The sequence below is a fragment of the Fukomys damarensis genome, unplaced genomic scaffold (assembly GCF_012274545.1).
Source record: "Fukomys damarensis isolate Sample0158 unplaced genomic scaffold, DMR_v1.0_HiC HiC_scaffold_18, whole genome shotgun sequence".
Lineage (NCBI taxonomy): Eukaryota > Metazoa > Chordata > Mammalia > Rodentia > Bathyergidae > Fukomys > Fukomys damarensis.
Window position 1 is genome coordinate 40084394 of NW_022900930.1, and position 22969 is coordinate 40107362.

The 22969-nt window shown below is 35.2% G+C and overlaps 1 protein-coding gene across 5 annotated transcripts in view; it reads right to left on the reverse strand.

The window, feature by feature from the left end:
- Psd3 (pleckstrin and Sec7 domain containing 3) overlaps nucleotides 1-22969 on the reverse strand; it is a 299163-nt gene that overhangs the window by 76162 nt on the left and 200032 nt on the right. For all 5 annotated transcript variants that reach the window (XM_010624949.3, XM_010624969.1, XM_010624959.1 and 2 more), the window contains one exon: nucleotides 8548-8741. In XM_010624949.3, coding sequence (XP_010623251.1) covers nucleotides 8548-8741 — 194 coding nt within the window. The remainder of the gene's footprint in view (nucleotides 1-8547; nucleotides 8742-22969) is intronic.

The following is a 22969-nucleotide window of genomic DNA, read 5'->3' on the forward strand; positions in this document are numbered from 1 at the left end:
ATTATTATTATTATTGTTATTATTGGTAATTTGTTGACAGAGATTGAACCCAGGGCCTTATGCCTACTAAGCATGTGATCTGCCACTAGGCTACATTCCTGGCTCTTGCTGTGTTTTTAATTTCAAATTTTCATCAGATTATTGAAGGAAATGATACACTACATTAAATTATTAGTCAATTTGCAAAACTTATTTTCTTCTATCTCTTAAAAGCTATCAAAAACTGAAAGGTAAACAGAGCAAGTCAAGAGCAAAAATAGAAACAGTTCTGAAAAATCAGATGCAGTGAAAACTGTGCATACTTCTTTCAGAAAGAAATACGTCAGAGATTCTGCACATAGACTTTTTTGGTGCTAAAAGATTGGCAGTTTATATATTCCACTGTTCCCTGTCAAAAGTACTGCTTCTGAGAAGAATGGTGGGTGGCCTCTTTTCACCAACTTTATTGCAGAAAAGGGTAGATTTTACATTAAAGACACAATCCACCGAAATGGAATCTAATACTTATTCTTTCAGGCCACATGTAGAATTGTGAAGAGATTTACCCCATCTGAAACCGAAATTCCACCCAACTTGACTGTCGTGTGACAGATGCCTACCTGAGACTTCCAGAGCCACCCTTCCTGGCTGCCTTCTCAAAAACATTGTGTTAGAGCTCAGACCTCTTCATTATCCACCCTCCTTCCAACAACAGCAAAGTGGAAAGTGAAGGGAAAACTTTAGCCTAGTTTTAAAATAATTGCTTTGCTTTACCTTCTCTTAAAGAGTCTTTCTCTAACAGTAGGAGACAACTGTCTTGCGGGGGGGATAAAACCATTCCACTTTTATTATCTCTTAATTATAGTGTCGCTGATTCCAATGTTATACAATAGCACAGATTTCTGCCTGCATTGCCATTCTACACTCTCTTTTCAGTAGGTGTGACTCAGAATAACATCTACTCTCTCACATTTGACATGTGGGACTAAATTTTCAAAACTTTCGATGACAGCCAAGTGTGTAAATCCCTTTACAGTGAATGCACCACCTTAACCTCCTGGTGCTACCCAGCACACCTTGAGCCGGAAGTGTTTAAAGTGACATGGGAAATATGTGCCACTAAGAATTTTCACATCCTCAGAAAAAAGTTATTAGAATATTTCAATTCAGGAACTCATCTTGGGTAGGCAAACAATTGAAGAATCTATACTAACAACATGATCATATGATTAAAATATTTAAAAATTACTACGGTGAGATGTCCCTATGGTGAACCTCTTCACTTCTTGCCAACTTCTCTAGTATTTTTTCAGAAGAATCTACCTTTTAATGTTTGAGCTATTTTTTTTTTCTGGTAGTTAATTGCATTCAGACCCCCCCCCACGTGTTTCTTCCACTATATCATAGGAGGTTATAAACATTCTTTATTGCATTTCTGCTGCAACAGATGAGGATTTAGCAGACTTTACAACCCCATTTTATTTTATTTATTTATATATATATATAAATCTCCATGGTATAAGGAAGTATGTTGACAATTTTTGTGCATGTTTGAGGATTTTTCTCCTTGCTTTATTAAGGGATTGCTCACAAATTAAAAATACTATATATTTATACAGTATGATGTCTTACTACACTCATATGCTGTGAAATAATTACTTTAATCAAGTTAATTAACATAACCTTCACCTCACAGCATTTTCCAATTTATTTTTAAATTGACAGGTAAGTGATGACATTATTTTGTTTCCTTGCTATAGGTAGACTCTTTTAATCTGTCTGTAAGAGAAGCATAACTGCACTCCTTTGTTTCCCTTCAGCTCTGTTCTCCACGGTCACCACTCAGTTCTTTCACCTGGACTCTTACAGGGTCACGTTGCACCCTTTACTCCCTGTGTATCCACGATTTAACCGTTCGCGTTTCTGTTCACCTTTCTAAATGTGAGCAGTGAGTACAACTCTAGACCAGTGATGAAGTTCTCAGATATCGCACTGCAGTGATGGCAGTCACAGAGAGATTTCATTACTTGATGCTGAACTTTGTATTTTGGGTTTTCTGTTACTTTTCCTGGTCAGATTCTGAGAAAAATATCCTTATATGTTTCTAAATTTTCTACGAAATCAGGTGCTCTATGAATTTTTTAAAACTTGTCATGAAACGTGTAAGACCCTATAAGGGTATCCTATTGCCAATTACTTTCCAAAATATTCATACCAGAGATGCATTATAGAGTAAAAGAAAGTTGATTTCTCTAAATCATTACTAATATTTGGTATTTTTTCAAACTTTGGGTAAGGTAATAGGAGTGACATGACACCTCATCATGTATTGAGCATTAAAGTATCACTGATAATTAGTGAGTTTCGGTACGTCTTCGTCTATGTATTGATCATCTGAGTTATTTTATTCCATGAATGGAATATTTCAACTTTTTGACAAATTTCCTGTGATGCCTTTTTCTAATTAAGATTCACATACAATATAGGGTTTTAATACTTGATTAGTAATATGGTACAAGTAACTTCTTTCCACCTATATACTGTCTTAAATTTTTAAAATAAAACTTTAATATAAAGTGGTCTTGGGTGTGCGGTAGTGCAGCTCAGTAGTACAGCAAGGTTTTGGTGTGAAATCCCCCAAATCTTTACTTTTAATGTAAATATGTATTAATATTTTCTTTAACTTTCATTTCTTAAAAATTTTAAGAAATCCTCTATCCAAAGATCATAGAGTTAATTGTTCTACATCTTCTTCTAAAAATCTTAGGATTTTATTTCTTAAACTTTCACATTTAATCCACCTGAGAAATATTTTTATGTTAGGGCTCAAGTAAACAATAGGTAAACGCACACTCCACATACAGCACAAACTTCTCAGCACCATTTACAGAAGCACTCTTGTAGTCCCTAATTATCTAAATTAATTCCTATGTCATGCAGCAAGTTTTCATAAATACTAGAGACTGCTGCTTTCTCTTTTCCACTGTAATGTCTCCTATTTATATCTCGTTATCTGGGAAAATGTCATCATGCCCCAAAGTACTTCTTCCTCTCAATTTTGAACATTTTATGTGATACCTTAGCTAACAGTGTATTACTTAAAGCTGGATACAGTGATTTATAAATTTTAATTATATACCCATATGTAAATTCCATACTTGATCTTAGCCAAAAAGCCAAGAAGTGACTGTAAATTCTAAATATTACACACATATGTAAATCATTGGGGATTAGAGGCTGTGTTTAATATAGGTCTATAAAATACAAATTTATGAATGGGAAAAATTCTTGATTCATGTTGAAAATAAAAAATTCAGTATTTTCACCTTATATAGGTTGTGGTAATAAAAATATATAGGCACTTCATTACTACCTAATTTTTACTACTACAGTGTAAGTATAGCACTATGTATAATGTATATATTGGCCAAATACTCAAACACGCTGTTAGTCTAGGTTGGAGAGTCAATACCTTAAATGATTCTGAAGTCAGAAAAGAAGCAATTATTGTATGGGGAGACTGTAACGTGGCTGTAAGGGGATATGGAAACTGCGGTCAATCAGAAAATACCTAACTAAATTAATGCTATTCAATCTCTTAAAAGCACTATATTGATTGCAAAGTAAAAGAGAAATGTTCAAACTCTACTGCTTTAGCTTGAGACTTCTAGTCATCCAATGTCTACTACAAAATGACAAACTGTCTCAAACACACAAGAAATGTGGAACTTACATGTTTTCTAAGCATTTTCCCCACAGAGATTGCTTTTGATAATACACTATGATTAGTTTCAGATTGTGGTCCCTCAAGATTCTATACTATAGCCTTAGCTAAAATGTTTAAGATTAATTTCATCACCTGTAAAGTTTGGATAAAATTATTGTATCATACCATAAAGACTAAATGAGTTAAAGATGGGCTGCTTACTGAAAAGCTTTAATACTAAGTAATCATTTAATCATTACTGTGATCATTTGAAACAATATTCTGGATATATTGTTTACCATCACTTTCTTGGTTTTTAAAAGTATTTAACAATGGACTGATGAAACTAAGTTGTTTGTATCAAAATTTTTTACTCTTAAAAAACACAGAAGGTAATTTTTTTTTTCAAATTTGACTTTGCAAAGCTTTCTCTTAATGTTAGATTTAATGATTCTGGTAAACATAAACCTTCTGTGTGAAATATGGTACTTACTTTTAATCATGGTTTGTCTCCTGCTGCTACGTAGCATTTTATAAACTGAACACATCTTTAAAAGACACACACACACACACACACACACACACACACATGTAACCAAAAAACCTCCAAGGTTTAAAACACATTTTCCGAATAATTACGGATGCACTGAAAAAGTATTCAGTCTTGACTGGAAGAAGTGGTCCCTTCAAGACAAGATGGTCAATGTTTTATGGAAAAATAATCTCTCTATAGGACTACCTCAAATCTTTACTTATTTTAAAAACTTGTGGCAACATCTGTCATTTCAGTACATGGTCATGTTTACATAGATGTCCGAATGTAAAACAAGTCTAGCTATGCCGACACCAAACTCAAATAAAAGTCTACATGCTTGGAAAAGTATCATTTTGCAGATTTCTCAAAATTATTTATTTCTCTTACCTACAAAAGCACCACTGTTAATTTATTCCGCTAAATTGTATTTGTACTGAAAATAAAGTGATGTATTTATTGTACATTAAATATGAATACTTAATTTAACAACTCTCAGACTTGTTTATGATAATCTCTCAAAGAGAAAAGCAGCCTAACACTTAGAAAAGGCTGCTCAACCCAAGGAGGAAGAGAAGCTTAGGTGGGAAGGAAACAAACCCCTTCTGGATCTCCAAGTACTTATCTAAATGGCTTGCTTATACTCTGCTTAGAATTCCTAATCACAGTCAAGGCTCAGTAAATATTAGGTCTTAGAGCCAGAGGCAACTATACAGACATTTCTTAACAAATGGGACTGATAAAACCAGCTTAGAGTAGTTTGATCACACTAAAATAGCTAGAAAAATATGCATATGTAACTTTTAGACACTAATAACATTATCACTGGACTGTACTTCTGAAGAGATAGAGACAAATGAGGCACGACCACCTTACTGCTTGAATAAAGCTGCTCAGCTCCAGCAGTGAAAGGGCATCTGAACAAAACTTGAAGTCATGCCGAGCTGAGGACTTAAACAGGGAGTCTGGTGAGACTGAGGGGCCTAGAATCTGCAAAGCAGAGGAAAACAGGGGAGAAGTTTGCAGAGACATGCAGAACTCCTGAGTCTTGGCTGGATCACTGACTTGAGCACCAGGGAAAGGAAACGAGCCAAAGCGTGGGAAAGAACCACCAACAAGTAGTGAGATGAACAACTTCAGAGTTCACACAGGCTCAGGAATAGTTTGAGGTGTCACAGTCAGAGTGGGCAGAGTTTGTGACACAGGAACATCTAGTAGTCTGAAGATGAGCGATGGTGCCTTCCTAATGAGACTAAGACAGTCCTTGAGGAGAAGCTGCTCCGGATCCAAGATAGCAAAAGATACAGGCAAGCACCTAAAGGATTTCATTAATCATCAAGATCCTGACCTAGGGACCGGAAGAATATCCAACATTTTAAAAAGAAATTTGAGGCTTTCCAAATGAAAACCTTACAATGTGTGACATTGAAAATAAAGACGACTAGGAATAAAAAAATAAAAGGAAATCATGGACTGTAGAATTAACTAATAAAGGGGAAAAAATCAACCACTGTTTAACAGCCCTGGAAATGACAGAGGAAGGGATCTGAAGACTTTAAAATAGGAATTAAAAATATAATAAATGTACTCAAGGACATTAAGAATACATGAACTTCAGCCTGGGATTTAGCTCAGTGTTTCCACCGCCTGCTTCACAAGCACAAGGTCCTGAGTTCAATCCCTGGTACCACAAAAAAAAAAAAGAATACATGAACTAAGGAGGGAAATGGAAGATAAAAAACAGATTCCACACATATCTCCAAAGTAATATTACATGTATGAAATGAAAATTACTGTAGTAAATTCAAACAAAAATTATTAAAACAAAGTACTAAAAGGACAAGGAAGAGTTGGCCCTTTGGAATAGTATAAAGACTTCTAACTCACAGGAAACAAGTTTCAGGAAACAAGTCTCAGGAAAAAAGGTGGGTGCTTTAACAAATAATGGCTGAAAACCTTCCAAAATTGGAGAAAATATAAACAAACCAGTAGATCCAAGAAACTCAAAAACAAGACAAAACAGACAACCTAATGAAAAGTATAATGGCGTACCCTATATGATACAAACTTGCTGGACACCAGAGATAAAGAACAATCCTCAAAGCTTGGGAACAGTAGAACAAAGTTAGGAATGAAAAGAAGACTTCTGGTCTGAAATCGCACAGGACAATGAAGAATGGAGCGACATTTTTAAATTACTGAAAGCAAAAAGAAAGAGCAACTGTCCCAAAATTTGAGACTCACTGAGCACAAATGTTTAAATTAAGGTAAAACATGCAGACTTTCTCAGACTGATAAAACATGACACAATGTCTTACAAGCAAGAAGATAAATGTAAAAAGCATGTTTGTGTTTAAAGAAAAATATTAGCAATATGTTATTGTTAGTTTTATGAGGTTTACACAATTAAAAAGAGTGACAAAGCACAAAGCGTAGGGAGAAAGAAAGAAAAACAACAATTATAAAGATGTCAACCTATATGCAAAGTGGTATAATTTGAAGTTAGGCTGAGATAATTTAAATAAGCAGTAAATCCTACAACCACTACTAACACAAATAAAGAGGTACAGCTAATAATAAATAAAGAGAAACAGAACAATAAAAGATAATCACAAACAAGGAAAAGAGGAAAGATGAACAGATGCAATAAATAAAAAAAAAACAGCAAAATGGCAGATGTAAAGTTGAGTGTATCAATTATTATTATAAGTATAATCAGTCTACACACTGTAATTAAAAAGCAAAGATTCTAGAGCCCACCAATATACCACACAAAAGAAGACATTTTCAAGGACAAAATTATAGATTAATAAATGTTGGAGAAAATGTTCCATAGCATGCAAAATCTAAGAAGAAGCTAAGTGGCTATAGGAATTTTAGAATAAGTAATCTTTAAGAATGTGACTAGGGGGCTGGGGATTTAGCTCAGCGGTTCGGTGGCCTGCCTGGCAAGCGCAAGGACCCGAGTTCAATCCCCAATACCAAAATAAATAAATAAATAAATAAATAAAAAAGAATGTGACTAGGTGTAAGGAGGGTCCTTTTATAACGACAAAAGGATCGATTTGTCAAGAGGATGTAAAATACTTAGCTGGCAGGAAAGCAGATCTGTAAAGACGTGTTGGAAATTTCTAGTAAACATATACTTAGCATATACCCTAACATCACATTCCCTCACTACTATGTAACTACTGAAAAGAGTCAAAAACTTAGGCACACACACACACACCCACACATATGGGTGTGTGTGTTCAAATCAGCTTCATGTTATAGTAGTCAAAAAGCTAGAAGCAACCCAAAGGGCTAGCTGGTGAGTGGATGAACTGGGCTGCTGAAACAGTAGGATGCCACGTAACACTAAAGAGGGACAAGCTCATGGTTCACACAGTGCACAACATCATAGCTGACTCTGCAAAGAGCAAACCCAACTGAAACATTATTGTACATAAATTCCACTTATTGCATTTCTAGAAAGGGTAAGAATATAGAATCCAAAGACAAAAAAAGTCCTTGTCATCGGTTGGCATTAGAGGAAAAAGAATTAACTACAAAAGGTACCACAGAACATTTTCCAGATATGGCAATGCTATTTATCTTGATTGTGATGGTGGTTATATAAATATGTGTGGTTGTTGTTTTTTTTTTCAACACTCAAACTATACCTTTTACATTGTTGAATTTTAGCTTAAGCAAATTATTATTAGAAATCATGCATTTCCCTGTATATTAGAAAAGCTGAATAATCTGCCCAGGCTGAAGTGATTTGGAAATTGTAGCAAGTTGGGGATAGAAATTAAAGAAGTTGAAACCTTTTAGGGTCCTCTCAATGCCTGCCTTGAAGAGAGAAGTAAACTCTCCCAGTGGTAAGCAATCTATTCATGTATTTTTACATCTGTCCTGAAGCAGGAGTGAAGGGTAAAACAGTTCCTTTGAAACTAGGAACTTGGAAGAACTTGCTAAAAACAAAAACAAAAACCCAGCCCTAGGATACTTAGAATTGCCCTAACCAACCAGAAATTATGAAGGTAATTAACTAAGGCCTGAAAGGTTGTACTGGACTCCTTTAGAAGTGCATGCCTGTAATCGCAGCACAGGATTCCTTCAATGTCCCGATACCAACTGGACCCTTCTCTCCTACCTACCACCCCAGGCAAATTTAGATTTAGAGGCTTGCTCAAACTTGAAGAATACTTCTTTCAATATATTTATATATCATATATTTATTTCGAATTTTTCTTCATCCTTGATTTTATTTCAGAAAAATTCACTTCAATATCTGTGCCTAAAGATGAAATAGATGAAACCGCAAATGACAACAAGTGATGCTTACTCTTCTTTCCATCCATATCTGCGTGGATTTTCCGAGCCAAGAACCCGCTTTTGTACACAGCAGCATTTGGGTCATGAGGAATGTCCAGAAACGGGTTAGTGGTGCTCCCGATGCGACTGATGGTCTTTGGGTGTGTTCCATTTGCCTTCTCATCAGTACCTTCTGAGGGAGATTTTTTTTTCTCTTCATCATCTCTGAAAGAAAGACGACACAAAGACTGAGCCAGGAATCTACCACAATACCCACTGGGAAAAAACCGGAGGATGACTCTTCTGCTTTGTAGTGGCCAATCAGTCTTCTCAACAACCACCATAACCATAGCTACCATCACTGAGCGTCCCTTATGCACCAGGTATTAATGATCATGATAATCTTGCAAGACCAAAATTAGTATTTGATGTTATACATAAGAAGACAGTGGGTTCAACAAATGTATCCCCAAGACCAAATAGAAAAGAAAAAAAGATAAGAAAGGTAATGATCATCACATCTCTGAAGTCTTTTCTCTATTTGCATGGTATTAATAATGCTTTCATGTTTGTTTCTTTTCCAACATCTTTTTGACAGGGATTATGATTTTTGAATTTTGTAGTTTTGCAGGGCCTAGCATAGTGGCTCACATATAGAAAACAACAAAAGAATTACAGATTGAGCCCAGTGAATAACTATGTCTGCCAAATAACCAGGCTAGTTCCTAGTATCAAAGCTCCAGGTGAAGCTGCCAGTAGACTAGGACAATAGGGCCACTCACAATGCTTTGGCATCTTATATGTGCTACTTATTGCAACCATGAAGGTTTGGGGCATTTATTAGCCGCTAAGAGAAGCCCTATTTGGGCTCCGGATTTGGCTCAGGGGTTCCGCAGCCTGCTTCGCAAGTGCAAGAACCAGAGTTCAATCCCTGGTACCCACCCCGCAAAAAAGAGAAGCCCTATTTGCTTTCCTAAGTCACTGTTCATCAACAACAGCAAATTTAAATCTGAAATCATAACATACAATAAGCACAGATGCAGAAGACGGATGGTTGCATTAGTTTAGTAAAAGGGAGGGAGCAGTGGAAGAAATCTAACAAGATCTACTATATGGTTGAAAAATAAAACATCATAATAAAAGCATTTGTCTTAGCTGCTTCAATTTCCAGATTTAAAAAAAAATTAAACTCTTGTCTGTATTTTTAAATTGAATTTAGATTACTGAATCTTTTATTAAAATTTCAAAATAACCAGCAAAATATATTTTTAAATAAATCATAAAGTAAATAAATCATTTAAAAGCTTGTTTAAGAATGGTGGTAATCATAGAAAAATAGCCTTTTTGCTCCACTGGTATTTTATAAATAAATGTGAGAGCTAGGAAAGTAAAACTGACCTTTTAAACATCTAAATTTTACTTTTATTGTACAACCATTTTAAGCTTAAAAGATAGTACACTGTGTTTCCATATGCCCAGCTTCTCCTGTTACAATTTTCTGTAACTGCAATACATTTTCTAAACTAAGAAATTAACTTTAGTAAAATACTATGAATTAATCTGAGATTTTTTTTAGTATTCCCCAGCTTTCTAAAACTAATTATTTTTCTATTTTAGAACCATATCAATGACCTCACAGTGCATTTACTCGTCAGGTCTTCTGGTCTATAATAGTCCTGTGTGGCCTGGACATTTTGAAGACCACTGGTTAATGGTTTTGCAGGTTATCTTCAGCTGAGGCTTGTCTTCTGCTTTCTCGTGCCTAGAAGATGGCTCAATTTTGGGCACACAACATAGATGATGTTACCTATCTTGATGCACCAGATTGAAGTGTTGTAGGTTTGCAGCAATATTCACCATGATTACTTGGTTAAGGTAGCCTCTGAAAGGATTTTATTCTACAAACTTACTATTTTCTTTTGTAAATGTTTTTGGGGAGATGTTTTGTTAACTATAAAAGCACCTTCTTTCTTCTTTTTTTACCCACTAACATTAGTATTCATAAATGGATCTTTGCCTATAAAATAAAATCATTTATTTTAAATTCTTCTCTAAATATGTAAATGTGGATATTTACAGCACTTTTTGGTCTTCTCCTAGCACCCACATACTTAAGTGTCTTCCATGACCATAATATCTTGTCTTTCCTAGAAGGCCACAGCAATGGCTACTTTCATTTTACAAAACACATTTAAAATTCATCCATATTGTCATATGAATCAATAGTTTGTTCTCTATGATTGTGTAGCACTATTTCATTTTATGAATACACAAGTTTTTCACCTAGTTTCTAGTTTTATACTTTTAAAGTAAAGAACGATCTGTGCTTGCAAACACCATCTGACAACAATATCAAGTATATTACAATAAATCTTTCACAGATTGGAATCAACCCATTCCAGAAAGGAGATTTCTACCTCTCTAATAATTTATTCTAATGTTATCAGTAAGTTTCATACTGTTCTATCCCCCAGCCAACATCATATTCAGTTGAAAGATTCCCTTCCAAGATCAGCAACAGCCAAGAGATGACAACACATTGTACTTCTACTCTACTGTACTTGTACTTCTACTATATTGGACTGGAAGTCCTACTTAGAGCAGTCAGAACAAAAAGGTATCCAATCCAATGAGGAAAAGAAGAAAAACTGTGTCAATATGCTGATGATAGGGTCTTACATACAGAAAATCCTAAGGACTTCACCACAAAACATAGACCTGATGAATTCAGTAAAGCTGCAGGTTACAAAATCAACAGACAAAAATTGGTAGTGTTTCTACATAGTAATAACAAACATTTTTAAAAAGACATTCAGAAAACAATTCCTTTTACAATAACATCCAAAAAGTTAATCAGGAATAAATTTGACCGAGGAGGTGAAAGAGCTGTACACTGAAAACAATGAAAGGAACTGAAGACAACATGATCAATGTTCATGTACTGGACACAAATTAACATTGCAATATCCATTCTACCAAAGTGGGCTTAGAGATTCAATGCAAATACCATCAAAATTTCAATGCTATTTACCAGAGAAGTAGAAAAATAATCCTAAAATTCCTATGAAACCAGAAAAGACTCTAGATAGACAAGTCAGAGTGGAAAGAACAAAGCTGTAGGTACCATACTCCCAGAACTGAAAACAGTCATCCTTTAGTAGCAGGGGGGAGTTGTTCCAGGACTCCCCATGGACACCAAAATCTGCAGATGCTCAAGTTCCTCATATTAAATGGTACAGTATTTGTATATAGCCTATGCACAGCCTCCTGTGTACTTTACATCATCTCTGTATTACTTACATGAATGTAACGTAAATTCTATGTAAACAGCTGTTATACTGCATTGTTAGGGGGTAACAAAAAAAATCTGTACATGTCCAAAACATACATAGCTTCTTTTAAAATTTCCACTCTGGGTTTGGCTGAATCTACAGATGCCAAATCTATAGCTATGTAAGGGTGACTGTATACTATAAAGTTGTTGTGATCAAAACAGTAATGATAATAAAGACAGAAGCACTGTGTCAGTCAACCTTGGCTCTCAACTTGAGATTAAGAGACTCTTGGAGAGGTGACTGGACTGGGAGAGCACGAACTTCGTCAATAAGATGAATGGGCTAGTATGAGGTGGGGCCCAGATGGAGGGAGAGGGTCATGAAGGTGTCAGTTTGGGGACTAGATCTGGCTCCTGTAAGAGTTCTTCCTCCTCTCTACTTTGCAGATACCATATGTTATGCAGCTTCCTCTGCCACACCTCCCCACCATGGGATTCCATCTGAGAGCCAGTGGACCACGGACTGAAGACTCTGAAACCATGGGCCAAAATAAAAAATCTCTCCCCTAGTTTTATCCCAGTAACAGGAAAGCTGACCAATATACACACTAAAAAATGGAACAGGACAGAGAGCCCACAAATAAATCCAAATATTTCTACTCCATTTGTTTTTGACAAAATGCCAAAACACACAATGGAGCAAGGACAGTCTACTAAAAATGATGATGGGAGAATTGAATACTGAAACACAATAATTAAACTGGACCCTACCTAACAGCATACACAAAATTCAACTCAAAATAGGTAAAAACTTAAATGCAAGGCCTAAAACTGTAAAAGCAGAGGAAGAAAACAGAGGAAGAAAAACTCCCCAACATTGGTCTAGGCAATTTTTTTAATACAGGACTGTAAAACAAACATAGAAAGCAAACACAAATACAGACAAATGGGATTCTATCAAACTAAAAAGCACAGAAAACACTTAAGAGTGAAGAGATGACCTCTGAAATGGAAGAAAATATTTGCAAGTGACACATCTAAAAGGGACTGCTATCTGTATGTAAAATAATTCATTAGCAGGAAAATAATCTGATTCAAAAATCTGCAGAGAGCATTTTTCAAAAGAGATACAAATGGCTAATAGATATGTGACAAAAATGTTCAACATCTCTGCCCATTAGAGAATTACAAATTACAACAATCCTGAAATTCCATCTTATTCCAGAAAGAATAGTTATCATCAAAGAATCAAATAATAAATGCTGGTGACGCTGCAGGGAAAAAGGAACCCTTCTCTATTATTGGTAGGCATGTAAACTAGTACAATCACTATGGAAATTCCTCAAAAAAAACTAATCACAGAATTTCTACTCAACCCTTCTAGTGCCCTTCCCCAAAGAGTGAAAGACATCATATTATAGCGACATATGTATACCTGTGTCTATACCAGCACAGTTCATAATAGCTAAATCTTTTTTTTTTTTTTTGGTACCCGCGATTGAACTCAGATCCCTGCACTTGCGAGGCAGGCCACCGACCCGCTGAGCTAAATCCCCGGCCCTAGCTAAATCTTTTTTTTCTTTTTATTGAGTTTATTGGTACATTCTAGGTATACAGTACAGTTACATTCATTACTGGGCTCTTGTAACTTTACATGACAGGTCTTGGAATAGCTAAATCTTTGAAGCAGTCTGTGTCCATGAACAGACAGACAGTGGTTATATAGACATAAAAGAGTTTATCTCCACTGAAAAGGAGATAAACTTCAGTCATTTTTAGAACAGATGCGCCACGAGACCATAACATTAAGTGAAGTAAGTCAGATACACAAGTTCAAATATCACATGGTTTCTCTTATACGAACAACCCAAAATATAAATAAAGAGTGAAATAATTAATAGGTAACAGGAAAAAGAGAGATAAATCTTTTCCAAAAGAGAAGGGGACCAAGAGATGGAGGGAAGGGTGAGTGGGGGCTGTTATAAAGAATGAAGATGTGTTATGCACATGTTCCAATTCCCCAGGAGGAATGTAATCACTATGTACTGTAAACATGTACTCAAATTAATAAAAACTAAGAAAAAATTTAAGAGCGGAAAAAATAAAACCACACAATGTCACCTCACATCTGTTAGAATTGTTACTGTCAAAAATGATAAGTTTTATTAGCTAGGATGTGGGGAAAAGGGAACCCTCATACATTTTGATGGGAATGTAAATTAGTACAGCTATTATGAAAAACTGGAGACAAATCATCCACAAGCCTAAAGACAGAATTACCACAAAAAACAGTAATCACAATTGTGGGTATACACCCAAAGCACCGACACTCATCTGTTGAAGGCTTATTTGCGCTTCCATATTTATTTCAGGGTTATTCCCAGTAGCCGAGATAGGAAAGCAACCACAGAGCCCATGGGTGGATGCACAGCTGAAGAAAACCTGGCATCTATAGCAGATCTCCCCTGTCTGCTGCTGCCCTTCTAAGGTGCTAGTTAATCTGTCGATCAACTGCAGTCTGAACCATGGCTTGCATCATCACAAGAGAAAGGGAGAGTAAAATACACTGAGAGATTTTGAAAGAGAGAGAGACTGCATTTACACAACTTTTATTTATCTATATTGTTAAAGTGGCTATATTTTATTATTCTTTTTAATCTCTTACTGTGCCTACTTTGTAAATTAAACTTTATCACAGGTGTGTATGTACAGGAGAAGAGAGAGTACAAATATGGTTCAATACTATCCAATAGTTTCAGGCACCCACTGGGAGAATTACAGTGCTTTCCCAGCAAAGAAGAGGGGGTTAGTCTATGCATGAGGCAGTAATACACCGCCTTGATAAAGAAGGGTCACCTGGCATTCCTGATGACCTGGCTGGAACACAGGACATTGTGCTAAATATAAAATATAATGAACTGTGCTTAGAAAGAAAAAAAAAAACCTGTAAGATCTCATTTATATGTGAAATCTAAAAGGGGAATTTTATTGGAAAAAAGGTGTAAAAATGTCATTATCAGTGGCTGGGAGAGGAAGGGGAACAGAGATGGGAAAGATGCTGATCCAAGGATAGAAAGCACTAGACTGGTGATTCTTCCAGTCTCATGTGGCTTAAAATAATCACCTTGTACAGCATGAACAAACAGAATTGCTATTCGCCAATTAAATTGAGTAAACAAAAGATTTAGCAATGTTATAACCTAAATTTAAATAAAAACTAAAAATAAAAATCCCTTGCAGTGAGAAAATGAATTCCAAGTTCACACTCAAACAGTGTATAGAGGATCACCATGTTGTAGATCAATTTTTATGTCAGTGCAACTTACAATTTTTTATAAAGTATTTTTTATATTAGCAACCTAAAATCTATTTGAGAATGAATGTACCAACTTCCAACTTTGCTTATAAAAAGTAGGTCCTTATTTTTGTCACTTTATTGCTTTAGATTACACCTGATAAACATAAGAAATACACCCTTAGATATTGTTTTGATTTATCAAATGTTTTATATAAAGAAATAATTGATAAATGAAGGCATTTAAAATCCATGGCTTCATAAAGTAAATTGAGAGCAAAAATAAATGAATTTTGTGGTCTTTTGTTTTTCATTTTCCATAGAGTGGTATTTGACACTGATACATTTATTATGATACATTTATCATACTGAGAATATAATTTCTTATTTTAAAAAGAAAAACAGAACATAGATTAAATAAGAATTAGTATTTGAATTTTCAATTGTTATACAGTTTTGTGGACATTTTGATTCATAAAGAGAAATAGCTACAAGTGACAAATGTCTTGTTTTAAATAACCTAATATGCAAACTCAGAGAGGCAATAAAAACTTATGTTGAATTCTGGGCCAGAAATCAATACACTGATGTATAAAAATCTATTAAATGTACTTACTTAGTGTATGTATTTTCGAGTGGAAAACAGTTTAGAACACATATTTAAAACTTAATTTAGGGTCAAAAGACTGTAGAACCCTGAATGCTAAGAAAAATCCTAGGATTCCAGTGAACACAAATAGAAATTGAAAAGCTCTGAACTATAGAGTTGACACTATAGACAGGTCCTGCTTAATGTAAATATAATAATCCATTCCTGCATATTATATATTGGGTAACAAAGTGCTTTGAGGGTATAACAAGAAGGGGAAAAGAGATACAAGGTATTAGATATAAACCCCAAATAATTTCCTACAATGTAGGTACTGTTCTGATCCAAAAACAGACATGAAGATCAGTGGAACAGAGGGCTGGGACGGTGAATCTTTTAGAGTTTTCAATGATGACAAATAGCCAGCTGTGCCTGCCACAGGTTCGCCACTGCTGGAACACAGGATAAAGAAACAACCCCAAGCACATTCAACTATCTGATCTTTGACAAGGCCAAAAACACACATTGGAGGAAAGATAGTCATTGTAATACATAGTGTTGGGAAAACTGGCTATCTACATGCAAAAGATTGAATCTAGGCCCCCGTTTCTCCCATGTACTAAACTAGTATCAAAATGTATCAAGTATCTAAAAGTTAAAACAGAAACACTTAATTTGCTGTAAGATAAATAGGTAAAAATCTTGAAGTCATAGGTGTAAACAGGACTATCTCCACAGAACCCCAACTGCACAAGAAATAATACCAAGAATTAACACATAGAATCATATCAAATTAAAAACTTCTGCATGGCAAAAGAAACCACTAACAGAGTGAAGAGACAACCTACCAAATGGGAAAGATTTTTGTTAGTTATTGCTTAGATAGAGCACTTATATCTAAATTATATAAAGAATTAAAAACAAATTAGACACCACCAAATGACAGACCCAATCAAACAAAGGGCAAGTGAAATAAACAGACACTTCAGAGAAGAAGAAATAAATACAGATGGCCAATAAACACATGGAGAAACACTCACCATCACTGGCCATTAGAGAAATGCAAATACAAATCACACTAAAGTTTATCCAATGACGATGATCAATAAATCAAATAGCAAAAAGAGCTGGAGAGGCTGCAGGAAAAAAATGAACACTTTTATATTGTTGGTGGAATATAAACTAGTACAATCACTATGGAAATCAGTATGGAGATTCCTCAAAGAATTAAAAATAGAAATTCCATTTGACCCAGCTATTTTCTTTGTAGGTATCTTCCTGAAAGATGAAAGATACCACATTACAGTGATACATTCATATTCATGTTTATAGCAGCACAGTTAGTCAAATCTTGAAAGTGGCTTCTATGTCCATCAACAGATGCACAGATAAAGAAAAGGCAGTGTTTATACACAAAAGAGTACTACTCTGCTTCAAAGGAAAATATCAAAATGGATGCATCTTGACAATATAATGTTAAATGAAGCAGATCAGACACACAAGCTTAAATATCACATGGTTTCTCTTATACAAGAAACCCAAATTATAAATAAAGAGCAAAATAAAAGATACTCAGCAGTAGGGAGACAAATCCTTCTCAAACAAGAAGAGGATCAAGAGATAGAGCGAGGGGGAGCTAATGAGGAGGGAGAGCTCGCAAAGGAGATAGGAAAGGAATTAAGATGTATTTTTGTATGTGACCAACTCCACATGAGGAATATATAATAGCTGTTGAAAAGTAAAAATACTTATAGGTAATTATTTGTGCATGATATAAAAATGATTAAAATACTGCTTATACACACCAAATAATTATGCTTTTAAATATATGTTTAGCATGCTAAAATAAAGTTCCTCGACGGACTAGCAACATCCAGCCCAACAGAATTTTTTATTAAATGTGAGCGCACTTTTCAAAATGACTATGCACAATTGATATTCTAATAATTGCATGTAAGTCATTTGAGACTTCCTCCACATACTGTCTTGTTTAAAATATGATACTGAGTTTTAGGGGGTAAAATATGAATTTTTTCCTATATAAAGAACAGCCAAAAAAAAAGTCATAGCAGTATAGTCTCTAATGTGTAGCTGCTGGCCATACATATGGGTACTGTACTGAGAAGTTGAGATTTGGCAAGTCCTAACTGAAATTAAGTCTGATTTCTCAAACAAATAGTACAAACAACATTTCAAGATTTATACTAATTATATATTGAAATCACAGTCTCATAAATAGGATCAAATAAAAATCCAATGAAATAGATTTAAAATTAATTTCACCAGTTTGTTTTACTTTTATAAGGTGGCTACTAAAAACTTTCAAATTACATATGAGTATGTGAAAGTGAGTCACATTACTTTTGGGCAGGGCTACTGTTATGTGTATTTATGACATTTGAGTGTTAAAAACCAAGACATTGAACTAGAAAAATACATGGAAAAATATGCAATATGAAATATGCACAATAAAGTCCTAACAAATATGTTTAATCCTGCAAAACAGATATTCTCGATACTGTGAAACGTAATGAATGACCATGGAAGGTAAAAATCTGTCCTCTGCCCACGTGAGGGTTGGTGCCATCTGGTGGTAACTGTGATCATAAAGATATGAACAGCACATGGATCTACACTGGCTGCAACTGCCAGGATGGAAAGATTTTCCCTCTCTCACACCTCACTGTATGGGGCGCCCTTTGCTCCTTTTATCAAAACATCTCCCTTTTTCTGAGAATGCATAGCAACTGTTAGCTGAGACAGATAACAGAGGAAAGGAACTGGTATCCTTACGCATGGATTCATGTTATTCCTGACTGTGTCATCACAGGATTCTACTTATTTATTTTTAAATAGACATTATAAATGTCACTGACACCGGATGTGGTGGTGCATGCCTGTAATGCTAGCACTCCAGAGGCTGAGGCAGGAGGATCACTGCAAGTTCAAGGCCAGCCTGGGCTACATAGTGAATTCAAGGACAGAGAGACTTTGTCTAAATTCCCCCCCCCGATAAATAAATAAAAGCTCTTAAAGAATAAAATAAATGTGACTGTCTTCATAAGAGGAGGCTGTTTCAATGATGTATAGGGGAAGAGATAAGTCAGTACAATATGGATGACAAAGAACCCTATAAGGAAAGTGCATTCATTCCCATAGTAAACAGCCTTCTAGGATTTTCTTACATAATCTGAATAATTGAGGCATTTCTAAGGATGACATAACTTTGTTAAGGTAAAATGCAGAAGACACAGTAGAACTCTCTGCCTTGCTTTTAAAAGAATGATTCATACGTGAATACTTTAAACACATTTTTGAGAGGTTATTTTCTATTAAGATTCCGATCATCTCAGCACCTTCCACCGAAGAAGTTCCCCACAGCACTCTTCACAGCGGACGGCGGCCCGATTCAAAGGGAGCGCGAGTCCATCACGACTTTGATGATGCCTCTCAAATCAAAAATGGGAACAGTTCTAGTGCTGACAGAAGATAACCTTTCGACTTCTTTGTTCTTTCTAAAAGCCAGGTATAAAGCATGAATTTCTCATGTGCTATGCTACTTTGGACAGGTGGCTTTTAGACAAAGAATGTAGGAAAGAAATCATAAAGCTCCACTGGAATTTTACATTTCCCCAGAATGCCACAAGAAAGAATAATTCCTAAAATTTACAAAAAGTTGCCACTGTTAAGTCGATCCAGTCACTGAGCAGATTCTGAATTACCCGATATTGCTAAGTTTCATCACAGGGATTTAGCTTTGTCCAGTGTTACACAAACACAAACTCCAAAGTTGTTATTAAAAAAAAAAGGATCAGCTATGTGTGAATCAAATATTGAAATCACCCATAAATTCATAGGGCATTTGTGGGTCTGCATGTGTGTGGCACAAGGCATGGGGAATAATAATGGAGAGATGACAAAACACATTTTCCAGAAAGAAATGAAGTATTAACCTGGACACAATGGGAAATCAACACAGAGACTATGAAACTGGAGTTGGACAGTAAAGGATAAGGTGAAATCCACCAGTTTAAAGAAAGGAAAAAAAGCATTTCTGGCATTCACAAAGTAACTTGCTAGAATTAAAACTGTGACTGCACTGAATGTATAGACAAAACAAGAATGGACATTTTTTTTTTTTTTTTGTACCGGGGATCGAACTCGGGTCCTTGCACTCGCGAGGCAGGCCACCGAACCGCTGAGCTAAATCCCTGGCCCAAGAATGGACATTTTGATAGTACTGAATCACCTATCCACGAACGAACTTGCAATCTCCACTTATTCAGTTCCTCGATTTCTTCCTCAAGAGTTTCTTAGTTTTCTCATCAAATTGAGCACATTTTTTTAGATTTATGCATGAACATTTCACTACGGGGAGTACTGATACAAATGGTATTGTTTTTAATGAAAAACTTCACTTATTCATTGCTGTTATACGAGAAATACAATTGACTTTCAGATTTTAATCTTTTATCTTGTAATTTTGTAAAAATTACATATTAGTTTTAGTCTCAAGAATTCTTTGTTATGGGGGAGGTTGTCGATTGTTTTTTATTTTTGACATAGATATGCAATCTGCAAACAAAGATACTTAAACTTTTTTTCTTCCAGGTCTGTACACAGTACATTTCCTTCTTACTGCATCAGCTAGGACTTGCAGTAAAATGTTCAAAGCTTGTTGTGGTAGGATGGGACATCCTTGCCTTGTTTCTGATCTTATCAGGTAAGACTAGAGTTTCTCACTAGTAAGTATGGTGTTTGCTGTCATTTTCCTATAGCTGTTCTAAATAAGTTAAAAGAATTTTTACTCCCCATTTGCTGAAGTTTTTATCGTGAATGGGTAGTGAATTTTGTGAAATGCTTTGTCTGCATCTGTTGATAAGGTTGTGTGATTTTTACTACTTATCCTGTTCATGTGATCCACGTCATTAGTTGATTTTCAAATTCTGAGTAAGTCTTGCCACTTGGAATAAATTCCTCATAGTCACAGAGAATAACTCTTATATACACTGCTGCATTGATTTGAGAATTTTGTTGAGGATCTTATAACTATGTCTATGAGAGATATTGGTCTGTACTTTTTCTTTTATTGTCTTTTTCTAGTTTGGTTATAGCAATGGTAGCTTATCAGAACATGGTAAGATGTGTTCCCTTGCTTCCATATTTTGGAAGAGATTGTAGAGAAATGATAAAATTTGTTTTGTAATTATTTGGCAGAATTCAACAAGAAAAGCATCTGGGTGTGGTGCTGTTTGAAAAGGTTATTAATTACAAACTCCACTTCTTTAATAGGTGCAGACCTAATTAAACTTTTTATTTATTTTGGGTGAGTTTGGGGTAACTATGCCTTTCAGGACACTGAGCTATTTCACCTTGATCAAATCTGCAGGGTAGGAATGTTGGCCATATCTTTACTATCCTGTCAGAGTCAGGGGATTTGCTGTTCTACTTCCCCTCACCATTTGCATAACTAAAATTATTATCTTAAGTCTTCATACTTTTATCTTAGCGTAGTAAGACATTATCAATTTTATTGATCTTTTCAAAGAACTAGCTGTTGGTTTTGTTAACTATCTTAATTCCCTGATTTTAATTTCATTGATTTCTGACTTACTTTTAATTTCTTTTTCTCTTCTGCTTAATTCTGATCTTAAATAGTTCTAAATTTTCTGGTTCCCTAAGTTAGAAATTTCAATTATGGATTTGATATCTTTCTTTTTTTGTAATAAATTCTTCAAATATTGCATCCCACGAATTATGGTAAGTTTAAATTTCATTTAGATAAAATGTAAAGTTTTACTTCAAGAGTTCTTTCACCAATAAATTATTTATTTTTTTACCAATGTATTATTTAAAAGTGCACTGTTTAATATACAAATATTTAGGGATTTTTATAGCTATTGTTTTGTTGATTTCTAACTTAATTCCACTTATGATCTCCACTTTTAACTTAATTCCATTTATGATACTGTATGCTTTTTTCTTTGGCCCAGAACTGTGATCTATTTTAGCAAATATTCCATGTGATCTTGAGAAGAATAGGTATTCTGTTGTTATTGAATTAAGTCTTCCATGGATGTCAATTATATCCAGTTCATTGACGGTGCTGTTGAATTCAACGATGTCTTTACTGACATTATGCCTGTGGAATCTGTCAATTTCTTACAGAGAGCTTTTAAAATCTCTCAGTTAATTTTTGCCTCATATTTTGACACTAGTATTAGATGCATACACATTAAAGACTGCTATGACTTCTTGAAGAACTCCTTTATTATTGTTTAATAGCCATTTTTATTCCTAATAAGTTTTCTTGCTCAGAAGTATGCTCTGCCTGAAACTAACATTGCTACTCCCATTATATTTTGATTAGTGTTGGCATAATGTTTTATTCCATTTAAGTTCATTGTATACATGTATATATGTTTAAAGAGGGCTTCTTTGAGCCAGGATAGTGTCGTCTGTTTGTTTTGCCTTCTTCCTGATAGAGAAGTCATCTGTCTTGTTCATTTAAAGTCCCCTCTAACATCCCCAGCCCGCAATTATTCTACTTAGTAGAATATCTGCATCTATGTTTTGTTCTCTGACATTTGAGGGTAACTCTCAGCCATCATGGCTTCAACTATTTCTTCTTTTCCTTTCTCTCTTGCTACTACTTTTGAAACTAGGAGCTGAAACAAACTTGCTCTCCTTTAAAGTGACTTTCTTTGACATTTGTTTATAATGCAAAAGTCTGACTAATTCATGTTTTGTATTCCTCTGCCTGCACCCTCTTGCTTTGTGGTGGTGTGTGCAGGCTTTAACCCTCCTGATATTTTCCAGTGCCATGGCATCTGTGGCTTCTGCCAGTCTGACATTCAAATTATACTGCCACTCTGTTGGACGTCTGTGTCGGGCAGGAAAACTAAACAAAACATCACTGTAGGCAGGTGACAGACAGGCCACAGTGCTGTAAACAAGCTTGGCTCCCTTCCATCCATCCCAAAGGAGGGAAGCAGAAATGGTGCTCCTTGCTCCAGACTACACACCAAGCCAGGGCAGGGCTGTAGTAAAGGAGAGTGATACTGCTCTGAAATTTCCTAACATTTAGAATGTGTCTTTTCCTTGATTCCAAGTTCATCTGGTTGCTATAGATCTTTGGTCTCTAGAGTTTATATGAAGTTAATTTATTCAGACTTCAATGTTATTTAACGTTTTCACGAGAGAAAAGGGGTCTGTAGCTTCCTAATCTGCCATCTTGTCCATTTCGTATTTATAATGCTGCTGCTAGTATTATCAGTTGAACTGTATCTTCCTTC